Below are 13,257 nucleotides of genomic sequence, written 5' to 3' on the forward strand. Positions count from 1 at the left end.
CACCAGAGATTGAGGCAGAAGTAAATGAAATGGCAGAGAGATGCATCACTTGCTAGAAGGATCGCCTAGTAAAATGGCATGCTCAGGAAGGTGAGACCAAAATGTCAAGCTTCCTTGCTGGATGATAAATAAATTGCAATGACCTGATTTATATCCACACAGATGACCCAATTCAGTAAAATGTGTCTTGAAAAAGGAATAGGAATGCATAACTTGGAATAAATTAGGGAAGGGGATACTGTAARGGGTTACAGTGAGTCATATTTAACTTCCCAAATCCAGGCTGTTCAGAGAGTCCTATGAATTTTATGGGGTTGTAAGGCTGTCTCTGTAGCTTCCAAAAAGCTTTGCTCTACAGTGATTTGGCAGATCTGTGGGGATACATATGGAAAACTCTACTATAACTAAAAAGATTATTCTCATACAGACAGTAACCTTGAAAGTTTAAAAGCTGACATGACTTGAAGAGAGTATTGCTCCCTTCAGGCGCGTTCCTTCACCTGACATACAGATCTTAACAAAATAAGAGAACAAAGAGAGGAGAGCATTTCTTCCATGAAACACAGGCAAAGCTTTCAAGTTGCAGGGTGTATTACTAAGAAAGCACAAGAGCAAAGGCTTTGCTACACATGCTCAGAATTTGCTACATATGCTCAGCATCTTTGTTCTTTTTACTGGAAAGGACTGCTCAGAGGCTTGCCCTGCAAATACTCTCCATGAGAAGAGCACAGGCTGAACTCTGGGTTCGCTAGGGTTGTGTTGGCACACACGTACAGGTAGGTATCAGCAGACCTTGTCTGAGTGTTTTCAAGTTGCAAATAAGATTTCCAGGATGAGCAGGATAAAACYGCTATAGATATATTATGTGATTTAATGGGGTCAAATGAGCTGTTTATGTAATTTTGCCAAAATTAAAATGACATTTAGTCATAATGAAGAACACTATGAAAAACAGTTACAGCCAAGATTGCAAGTGAAATGTACTGGTGATTAAGTGTTCAGCTAGGCATCATGAAGTATGCAGGAGGAACTGGGCTAGAGCTCTGTTAATCCGCTGCTTGGAATCTCTGATCAAGRTTAAATTCACAACAAAACTGCACAATTCTAAACTAACTTTCTTATAACAGGTCTACTGGAACAGCATTGTTTCAACAGTTAGGCTGCTGATTTATTTCCTGAAACTCCAAATATATTTCTCTATCGTGACAGACAGATAAGAATAAAGAAGATTTGGGTTTATTTGAACCAGGAATGATACCCACAGAGCTGTGAGGGGGATAGCAGGAATTAGGTGGCAGACAGGTCTATGTGATTCAGAGAGATTGTCTGGCTTTAACTGAGAGTAATGYGACCCACAACTACTCTGTTAAGGCCTCCTGAGGCCAAAGGTTTCCACTTTCTGTAAAAGATGAAACTTGCAGGAGAAAGAACTCACATTTTAGAAAATGGTGTTCACTGATGGACTGCTGGGTTTCCAAACAGGAATAACGTTCAGGGAAGCTACATGTTTGTGTAATGAAGTAGATGATTAGAACAGATATTTCCTTTATCTGTACTGATTTATTGATACAAACAACCAGTCTCTACAGCACTAACTAGTCTATTCTGACARTCTGCTACTTCATATATAACTTGTGGGGTTTTGGTTTTAGGTCATTCTCTGCAGAAAGAAATGCTGACAGAGAAATTGCAGGCAATGGCATCAGTCTGCATGGTCCTGGCAAGCCGAAATTACTAGCACAATCTCTTCTTCCTCAGAGAAGATTTCAAGATGACTTGAAAGATAGTAAGGATTGCATAGAAAAAACCCTGAAGAAGTTAGACAGAAGGCAGCAGATGTCTCTGAGAAGCAGCAGACGTCTCGGAGAAGCACATGGAAAAGAAATTCTTTTGATAAGAAACTAGGAAGGAATCGGTCCTGACTGACAGCCTGACATGGGAAGTGAGTTCCAGAAAGAGGAGGCAGCACGAAGAAGGCACGAGGTGCAACTTGCCGAGGGAAAGGCTGAGCTGTAAGAACTGACAGTACCCGACTAGATAAAGGGCACCACAAAAGAAACTGCTCCAAAGTCACCTTGTCAACACACTTGTACTGGGCTGATTCACACGGACTAGTCGTTGCCCAGTACAAGCTCCTGYGTGTCAGCAGTGAGCAAATACAGCCTCTGCAAAGGCAAGATCCTAAAGGCATGYATGGCTCTGCATGGATAGCTGCACCAGCCTAGGGCCTCAGCACTTCAATCCAAGGATTTTCCATCCAGTTGGATGATGAAAAGTGTTAGTAATTCAATTCCACCAATGTAGTTCCAGCCCTGGCTCAACAAAACCCTTCAAAATGTGTTTAACCCCATCTAAACGAATGCTTAATGCTAAACATATGCTACAAATTTTACTTTATAGATTCTGTCTTTTTGTTTTATGTCTATGTAAATTGGGTCCTATTAAATCACTAAATAAAAAAAATTCCTGCCTTTTCCCCCAAGATTTTAAAACTTGTTTCAATATCCTAATCAGCTTTTTTTTTTTTTTTTTTTTTTTTTTTGCTTAGTTGCCTCCAGAAAGGTTTTTTCTGCTTTTAAAATGATGGAGCTAGGCTAAATAACTAAACATAATTTTGTTTATTAACCATGGGTAGCCTGAATTTCAACATCTATAGCTCTATGTAGGGATTTGATGAAAAATTCAATGTCACACGTAGTGCCTGTTATTCTAGGCGTCATTCTTTGTCTCCAGTTTTAATGAAGTAATTCATTAATTATTATCATAATATTGCCATCACAACCAAAGGAAGATCCATCTTTTCTTCTTGTCTCTACTGAAGTTACCTTAAGATATTTGGTTCGGATCCCTTCACTCAAGGTAAATCATGGTTGTTTTAATTTACACTAAAAACATTTAGTGCTCGAAGCATAAATCGTTCCTGTGCTTTGCAGGGAGTAATGCATTCTTTGTTCATTAGTGGTCTTTGTGGAGGTAGCTAAATGTGTGTTTTATACAAGCAGTTTATTTAGTAACATTCAGATCTCAGTGTGAACATTAGCTTTAAGGAGCCATTTTAATATTTAGAGTTCAAGAGGTTATATCTATAGCTCTAAAAGGACATTAGTTTCAGGAAACAGATATAATTCACCTTCTCTGTTTCAAGGGCTCTTGGAAATATAATAAAAACGCACTTGTAGTGCCTTTAGGAGTGATCAGACAGGCAGAATTTAAATAATTTAGAATTAATTTTTGAAATAATTTTCAATATGAATAAAATGGGGATGAATTTTACACATCATTTTACAAATTGCACAGTAGAAGACATGGAAGCATGAGGTGAAAGCCCAGATCATAATGGGGATAACCCAGCTAGAATGGGAAGCTGCACGAAGAGCCAATGCAACAAATATTTAAAGAACTGGAAAAATTACATCTAACCCTGTCTTGTTCAAGGTATGAAATTGATTCGAGGCCGCAGTAGCCAGTTCTCACAAAAATTTATGAGCCCTTTTTAATAATTCAGAGAGCAATTATGAATGTCTGTACAAATGTAAAACTGTAAAACTCATAAAGCGTATATATGTATATGGTGGACACTGAGCAGTTTAAGACTGGCATAGGGTGAACAATTAACAGTGAGTTCATATCCAGTAAAGCTCTTAATTCTAGCTTAGTGCCTTTTGTATTTTGTGTAACACTTCACTGTTTGCTCGAGTTGGACTGAATTCACTGGGGTTAGATAATCAGCTCTAGCGTCTTGCTGAATCCGGAGCGAGTTTTTAAGGCAAACATAAATATTTAATGTAATACAATGAAATTCTTAATCAGCTGGAGAGAATGGAAAAAAGCTAACAGCAGAAATCAGATTGCAAACAGAGGATCTGAATTTCAAGTCCAGCCATAGGCTTCACTCCCATTGTCATCATTAAAGCCCATAACAGTGTATAATCATTTATGAATCAGCCTTGAGCACTGTGTGCATGTAGCAATACTTATCTTTRCAAACAAGCACTTTCCAGCCCTGTTTCAGCCTGTTTGCCTTTGTCAGAGACAGCTAGCACTGCAGAACAAAAGAGGAGCTACACTCATGACTAGTTGGTTCTGTTCCAGCATTGGTAAAACAAATCATTAAAATGAAGCAGCCAGCCTTTTTTAATGAACTTTGTGTACTTTGGTTATTGTGCTGCATGGCTTTGATCTGCAGAGAGGGGAACTAAGAAGCGTAAAGGAGAAATCCACTTCTTTTCTGCATGGCTAAGTGCTAGCCATAAATGTGATACATATATGAGTATACCTTATATCTATCTATCTATCTATCTATCTATCTATCTATCTATCTATCTATCTATCTATCTATATATGCATACCTATATATTTAGCTTTAGTGTATATATGTGTGTATATATTTATATGCCATATACTCCACATAAATAGTTTACCTAATACATAAAGCATGATATATACAATAATAAAAAAATAGAAATATTGCCATATAGTATAAAATACATATCTGTATTTCCATATATATATATTATATTTATACACCCACACATTTATATACGTAAAGAGCTCTAGATACCCATATGACAGATTCACAACACACCTGCTCCTACCCTGGGCAAATCACAGACTCACAGCATGTTTGAGGTCAGAAGGGACCTCTAGAGATCATCTAGTCCAGCCCCMCTGCTCCAGCAGGGCCAAGTGTCTGGTTTATCTGCACGCAGCTCTGTTCCCAAAGGTTTCCAGATTACAAGACTGAGAACTAACTGGCCAAYGTGCCCATGTGTCTACAGCACCGCAGGGCTGCTCGGATGCCGGCTCTTGCCTACGCAGGACTGCTCAGAGCATCTAGGCAGAATTTGTGCACATTTGGTGGTGTTGAAGTAAACAGATTTTTAAAAGTCCTGGCGAGGCTTGTAACGCTGGCACTCAGCAACCACTCGTGTGGATCTCTGACCAGAGAACTCAACACTAAAATAACTGACATCGAGCATAAACATGGAGTGGTGTTGAAGCAGCTCCTCTTAATATTTAACTTTTTGATTGCTAATGATTTTTCATCATTTTTCTCCATTTATGGACAAAAAAGCCTCCACAGATTTGGTCAATTTCAAGATAAAATTATATCAGGGCTCTTCAAGAAACCTTGAGAAAATGTTTAACTAGAAATATATATTTCTTATTTATTGCTTTTATTAGGCTCTCTTTAAACCTTCATGAATAATTTAGCCCAAAATAAAATCTCCACGGAGCTGTCTGCTKAATTTACCCAACAGTTTCAATAGCAGGTTTTTAATGTGCTTTTCCATTTCCAGTATTTCCAAATACATTTAGGAGCCTAATTTCTTAAAACTAATGAATGCTCCTCCTTCCTTTATGATCCACTGCGACTGCTGCTCRGCCACACATTGCATCACCTACAACCTTTATCTTCTCTCCTGACAAATCTCGCCATAACCTGAAACAATTCCACTATGTGAAAAGTATTAAGTCTTTTGTGCCCATGAACAGCTCTTCCATTTTTCATGCCATTATCAGACYGGCCCGGTCCTGCAGGCCTGTAGCATTTTTGCAATCAGGTTAATAATCAAAGCCTATTTCTCACTCTCTGAATGCTGCTGATGAAAGAATGAACCTTATTCTCCCACGTTTAGCTGTGCAGAACGGTGCTGTTCACTGAACTGCTTTGGCAGTCTTGGAAACATGCAGATAAAGGGGCTTCTGCATGAACGGGGGTTATTGCACTGTGTGAAGGTACATAAGGCAGCACTTAATCTGGAGCAGTAATTACATAGGGATCCCTTGTGGTAGTCTGGTATGTATAGAAACCTAAAGTCTGTAAAGATTGAGGCGATCATTTAAACTAAAGCACAGAAAATCGTGCCTTTGGAGTATACTATATATCTTTCTCTCAAATTACAAATAACTTCAGTTGATTGAATGTTTCTAATTACAGAGAAATTTTACTTTATTTCTTCTAATTGCAGAGGTATTAAGAGTATGCAAAAGAGTAACACTAAGTGCTCTATCAAAGTACTTAGTATTCAACCACAGTGGTATTGGAATACAAAAAGCATTGCAATCAACAGACATTACCTTATTTAACTAGCRTTTTAAACTAAATTTGAAACTGTTGTTTTTTTAAAATGTAAATACAGAAGACTAGCTTATGTGTGGAGTACACAGAATGAGCGCCTACACTGAGCCTGCAGATTATTTTGAGAGTAGGTTTGCTCTCCTTTTATTCTTCCTCRGAGAAAATTTTCATTTCCCATTTGCTGGATTCAATATATGTAAAAAGAAAGCAAAGGCCTTATGGAATCGACACCTGGATGGGAAGAAATTTACAGTGTCACAACTTGAGAGCATACACAGGTCAAATACAAACCAGAAAGGTGACATTTCCCAGGGAAAATGATGCCTTCCGTTTAGCCCTAGCCACAGCTCGCACAGCCTTCACTGCCAAGATTAGCAGTAACAGGCATTTTCTGGAGTACAACAGAACTGAATGATGCTGAAGATTTCATTTTAAAAAATTACTGGCCATTATTTTTCATACTGATGGGAATAAACTGAAAATTTTTCATACGGATGGAATAAGCAAAAAGAATTATTTGCAATAAGTATTGTGGGGTTGTATCACCTAACTGTCTCTCTCTCTTAACAAAGTTACCATAAGTGACAGAATCAAACAATCTTTGTGCATAAACTAGCCCTTCCATTTTATTTCTTTTCCTATTTTGATGTCCACTGAATTATTGTATTAATTTTTATATTACAGGATAATCCCTGACAAATAATCAAATCATTTGTAATAAAATACTGATTTTCTCAGATCCATTGATCTGGACCATCAAACCCTTACAGGACCATCAAACCCTTACAGGAATTACATCAGCACAGCATTGTATTTTCATCATTATTCTTTGAGACAACATTTCATTAACAAGCAGATGCAAGTGTTTCTGTGGCATGTAACATGCAAACCATGGTTATTAAATCCCTCCATAATTTATGCACAAAGCATAATTCAAATTGGACTGACAATACCACTATCTTTTTAAAACTACTGTTTTTCTGGGTTTTTTTTTTTTTTTTGAGTTCTGGCATTCACATATAGCAAAGTGGTGGGCGGATGTCTATTGTGTGTCCCCAGATACTATGTATCACCAACAAAGAAAGAACATTTACAGGAAATGCACTCAGTAATTAGATTAATAATGGGCAATTAATTTGACAGAGGCAGGCAGCCTATTCAAAAGCAACAGAAGAACATAAAATAATCAAAGCATATTTGGCCCAATTACTTGCATTTGTTTGTTTATTTTAAGGCATGTTGTGCGCACAGATTATCAATGTCTTTTAAAGCTTATTTCAGAAGGGACCATAATGTTTAACCATAATGTCTGTTGACTAGAACACTGAAAAGACCTCAGATTTACTTGGGAGAACAGAGATGGCCAGCAAGCCATTTATTTAGGAATGCTTCTCTGTAGGGTGTCATGGTGTCAAGCAGGCAGCACCGCAAAACACACTTCAAGTGCAATATTCAAGTCAGAAATCTGTGTAATTTCAGCATATGGGAACAGACTTGAAACTTAAGGTACACACCAGCAAAATAGCCCCAAACTAGGCCTTTTGTTACCCTCAAGCTCCCTCAGACGTGGGTCAGGATATATAAATCTTCCTGATGTGCTCTCCCATCTGCTAAACATGGAGCTACTGCAGCCGACGGCAGGCAGTCATTGATTTCACGCTGCTAAAACACCTTCCCAAGACAGTCCTCTCAGCAAATGTGGTTATTTACCTGTCATAGTCTTGGCAGATCTCACCGACAGCCACCAATGCCTTCAAGTACTCATTGGGCTGATAGGGGTGGATGTAGTGCAGGGAGCAGCTGTTCCTCGGATCACCATTTGACGCAGTGAAATCTATAGCTACCTGCAAAAGAAGAGCGGTCAGTAAGTTCTGCAGCTGCTCTGGGCAGCAGCATTCCCCCCCACACCAGAACCACTTTTCTGCAGATACTGTAAAATTCAAGCCAAGGTCATTCTACAGCACCTTCTGTCAATTTACCTTGTGATGGCATTGGGAAGTTTATCTAAAATTAAACAACAGTTTAAAAGTAAGAGTTAATGAAACTATGATGGCATAATTAGGAAAAAAAGATTCACTGCATAATTATTATATGGGGAGAATTATGTTGTAATAAAAATTAATCAAATTAACTATCTCTACATGCTCATACTTAACTAAATTACTCCAGCTCAGGTAATGTACAAGACATAAAGGCTGTGTAGTTAAAATGTCCCTATAGATTTAAAAACCCTACTCAAAATATAAATGAATACTTCAGTTAGGGATATATCTTAGTTATTTTAAAGCTTGTTACATCTGTAGAATAGTAGGCAATACTCTCCACCTGTTCTTATCTTCAAAGCATATTTTAAGCATTAAATAATTAAACTTCCAATTTCATAGGCGGTAGGAAGCTTAAAGGTAAGCTGCAGGGTAAAAATAAAACTTGAATCCTGCACAGGTTTTTGTCCTCAAAAGACTTACAGGGGTAAATATATAGAGGAAGAAGGCAACACAAAAGAAAAATTTAATGAATCTTTTAAAAATTCATTTTCCTGTTCTAAAATTCTCTTTGTACTTCCTACTGAAGATACACTCTTGCAGGCGCCTGCCTGGTATATCACGCGCAGGGACTGTATGCACTGGAAAGCCCTTTCCCAGATCTGTGACGCTGCTTTCTGGGAATTCCTAAAAGGAGCAACAAGAAACCTAAGATGTTTTATAAATTGGGGAAAAAAAATAAAGCTATTTATAAAAGTTCTTATGATTTTGACCAATGTCCACTCCCTCCAAAAGGACATTAGATCTGGATCTTCAAAAGATGAAAATGCACCGGGTCCAATTTTCTGTTTTATTTTGCGGTTCGCATATGAGGAAGGACCTTGCTCAGGGCTGCAAAAAGAACTTAGAAAATACTGGTTTGCCTCTGCAAATTTGCCACTTCCCCAGCTAAAGTCCCTGCTTGCCACAGGGATCAGTAACTGACACCACCAAATATTTTCGTTAGCCTCTGAAACCTGTATTGAAATGAGCTAAATATAGTTTGTACTATTTATTCAGTTCTTTCAGATTATTTCAAGACCAAATAATGGGAAGCTCTTCAGAAAATTAAAAATATTTTCAGATTGCAGGTTTCACTTCGACATGCTATTTTCATTTTACTAAGCTATCTTTTTAAACAGGTAACATAAGGGAAACAACTTCAAGATGAAACAAGATATTTTGAGTCCTCTTCAACAAAAGGCGAGAGTTCTCCTGAACCTTTTTCTTTTTTGTTAAAAGCTAAAAGAGAAAAAAATCACACTGAGTCAGTGCACTATAGCTTTTCGTTTCCTGTTTTTCCACTTCAGTCACTAGGCAGAAGAAACATATTTTTCTCTGGGCTCTAGTTAGCTCTGGAATCCCCCTGTAGCCCTGACCAATGTCATCCCTGGCAAGTCAGCCAAGAGCTATGAGCCTGACCTGGCTTGCAAGCAAGGTGCTCTCTCACCTCCCCTTCCCTACATACTGCTCACACAGTGAATAAGTCATTTTGTTACCTTTCCACATGGATCCTCTTTTTCTCCCCAAATGACAGCATGATTTAACTTGAATAAATCACCAGGCAAACCTCTCTAGTGTTAACTTGCTTGTATGTACATAACCATACGCGTTGCAACATAAATCTTTAGTGCCACAGCTGACAGAAATGAGGCAGAAATGTTAATGCTTTGGGAAACCTGAGGCAAATCCATGGATACTTGTAGGGATTCAAGGCTCTAGTTTGTGGGGCGCTTAAAAAAAATGTTGGCCAWTGTGTGCATGTATTTATCTTCTTAAAAATGTATATCCTTTCCCTGATACTAATTTAACCTTAATTATTTGTACTGATTACAGAAAGCATAAAAGTGTTACTGTATGATAAATRAGCAGAGGGCAGTTCTGTGGAGCTGTTTACAGGCATTTTCACTGATAACCTCAAAACAGACAGCTAATGTGGTTGGACTGAATGGAACCAGACAGAAATGGACAAGTACAGTGGCTGTTAGCCAAGGCTACATTATGCTTTTTACTGAAAATAATATCAAAACATAGGAATAAGGAGTGGGTTTCATGAAGCAAGATAAAAAGTCTGTGGCTAGTGCCTGGGAAAGCACTAAAGAAACCCACCCCAAAACAGCTTCTTTTCTACAAACGGRCCTTGCAGCAGAGAGCTGCTAATAAACCAGAAATATCCTTATTTTTTATGATGTTTGTAAGAACTTTGATGCACTATACKCGGTTTTGATTCAGATCTTCCTAATTTCTTATGAGAGGACTTTTATGAAAGATGCAGTAGTTCCAAAACAACACCACAACGCTCTGCTCTATTAGTGCTCCCTGGCAGCACCAAGGTCTTGTGCAAATAAGTAGAAAGAAGATGTGTTAAACCAAGTTAAGAAGGTAGGCTAATATGTTTGAACTAAAACTGGCAGTGCAGGACCCTTCCTTGTAATATGTACATTAGATTTTTAACAGGCTGTCTTTAARTGTACCAGTTCAAGGCATTTCTTCATCCTCCCACCACTGAGCAAGAACATAACACAGTAGTAACTACACTCTTAGCACATTTTCCTTCAGCCTTGTAAAAGGGTGGAAACATCCTACATAACTCCTGCTAGAGCTGTCAGCAAAGAATCAAGTCTGTTCAACACCGTGACCTGTCTGAGGGAAAATCTGTCCAATAAATCTTTCTATTACAGATCTTTTTATGCATGTTACACACCCTTTCTGCTGTATTTCCCAAACTGATGGAAATGTCTTCTGACTGGAAACCCATTTGCACTGCCAACTTCTGAACGTTTCTTCTACAGCAGGGAACACTGTCTGATAAGAGATACAGGGTTTTGCAATAAGCGCTGCATAAAAGAAACGTTCTGGAATCAGCACTATTGATCTCTGTAGGCAAAAGCTTCCTAATAAATGGTTTCAAAGCGAGGGAAAAGTTTACTTTGGGTTTCTGAGATGTTCACTCCAGCTACAAACTATGCTCCTGAAACAGAGCTAAAAMGTACCCCAAGAATACATAGCATGATGTTACCAAAGCCCTAATTAGCGCCTTAAATTAGCAGGTACATCACACTGGGGCTTTTTGTTGTCAGACCTATGCTTAGCATTCTAGYTTCCCTCCTGCAACAAGGGCCTTGGAGAGCACAGCTGTGTGATCCTGCTGGGACGTGGCACGAACTGCACGGGAATGTCATCGAGGTGACTACCACAACAGTAACTGTGCCAGGGCAGTGTCAGATAATTCCAGGTCCACTTTCCCACTCCAGTTTGAGGAAAAGGAAATCCCAGAAGGCAGAAAGAAAAGGCTCACAAGGTTTCAGTGGCCTGAATTAACTGAATCGGGACAACATGGAAAGGAGAGCATGTGATGTGCACAGAAAGCAGAAGAAYTTCCCATGTCTCCGCTGCAGGCTGCACTCTCTGCTTCCTGGACTGCAAAATAAATCTATGCTAACAGTACTGCAAAGGGCCCTGTGGCTCACAACCTGCACCATGCTCTCACCACTCCACACTGCTGGAACTTCCGCAGCATGAGGTAAAACAATCCAAACTCAACCTGGCATTACCTGGAAGCAGGATCTCTAGTTTATAAATGAACAGAGGACATCCACTCCACTGAGGGAGCTCCCTCACTGAGGCTCCACTGCTCGTACCACTTAGGTCAGCAGTAATTCTGCAATCTCTGCAGCCCGCACTGTAGTGGACCTTTCATCTCCTTCATGTCCTCATGGCCCACCTTTCCTTACAGACTGGTTTACTTTATATTCATATTATCAATGGTTTCATCTTGTTTCAGTGATTAACTAATCACTAACAGACCCTTCTGAATATGCAAACSGAGTGCAAGTGAAAACACACAACGTTTGTGCACTCAGAGAAAACAAGAAAACTTCTCAGGTGAAGGTACTGGGATAAACCCCTTTAAACAGGCTGGTCCAGCAAAAACATGGCCATCTTTTGTACTGGGTATTCAGATAAATGGTATCTGCCGGCAACATTATCCCACATAGGATAYAATAGAACAATACCATCAGCCACCTACATTAAGAAACCCATTTAAACACAGCAGTTCTCAACTCGTGGTTCACAGACTCCTGATGGAAAATCTGTGAGGGGTAAATAAAAGACAAGCACGTGACAGGAGTCCTCAATTCACTTTATAAGGCCTTGCTCTTCTACTAGAAAACATCTAGGGAGAATGAAAAGAGCCTGTAAATCAYAGCTGCAGCATAACAACATATATGTCCCCAGACACTTTTTAATGCTTGTAAAGTTCCTTCTTGTGCTTATGCTAGACTTGTGRGAAAAGAATATTAACTAGTCTTTGCATGTGCATAATCAACCTGCCCTGATTAGAAAATGCTTTTAAATAATTGCTTGAAGACACTACTGTCTGCAAATGGCAAAATATTTGATATTTGAGTTCTTCTGGGCTTATCTGGGGAGAAGAAATRTCAGGAAAGACAAATGCAAGGAGTTTTCTGGAACTGGTGACCTTGAGAGGTAGAGGGGAAATGGGTGCTCCAGGTATCTGTGAATAAACAAAACCTAGAGACAGAGGAAACGAGCTAGAGTAACACAGAGAGGGCATTGCATACAATGCCTTGCTTAAAAAAATACAGATGAACATGTTGTACTGTTCATCTGTTCAATTGTACTGAGTTGTACATTGGCAAAGTGTATGTATTTATTTCTCAAAAAGTTGATTCATATAGACGGGTATAAGCTATTGTCATATAGAGCTGCTGTTGTTGATGAAAACAACTGTTTGGATACAAACATCTTTTTTTTTTTTTCCTCCCCAAAACACTTTGGGAAATGAAAGGTTGTCTGGAAAAGTGAAACAGAAGACTTCAGTAACGTCTGATACTTGATATTTTGGAAAAGAAACATTTTCTGTTTTGTTTTGTTTCTCTTATTTCAAAAGGTCTCCCAACAAGATTATTAGGTCCAATCTAGTCAAATCAAAGGCAAAATCAGAACAATCTGGCTCATTTGTTGTAGGACTTGTGAAGCAAGCAATGACTGAAGCAGGATACTACAGGAAAAGCTTTCTCCAGAAGAATATTGCCTTGGAAATTTTAATTTTCCAAGATTTTAATCCATGCATCTGTCATGAAATAAAAGTGTCATAAACTGAACTAGAACTGAGCCAAAATCATTATT

The 13,257-nt window shown here is 38.7% G+C and overlaps 1 protein-coding gene across 1 annotated transcript in view; it reads right to left on the bottom strand.

Moving 5' to 3' along the window:
* Positions 1 to 13,257, bottom strand: part of LOC112952624 (copine-4) — a 93,316-nt gene that overhangs the window by 23,802 nt on the left and 56,257 nt on the right. Inside the window, exon 9 of the mRNA XM_026045516.1 lies at positions 7,793 to 7,926. Coding sequence (XP_025901301.1) covers positions 7,793 to 7,926 — 134 coding nt within the window. The remainder of the gene's footprint in view (positions 1 to 7,792; positions 7,927 to 13,257) is intronic.

This window comes from Nothoprocta perdicaria, unplaced genomic scaffold (genome assembly GCF_003342845.1).
Source record: "Nothoprocta perdicaria isolate Ctin4 unplaced genomic scaffold, notPer1 scaffold_40, whole genome shotgun sequence".
NCBI lineage: Eukaryota > Metazoa > Chordata > Aves > Tinamiformes > Tinamidae > Nothoprocta > Nothoprocta perdicaria.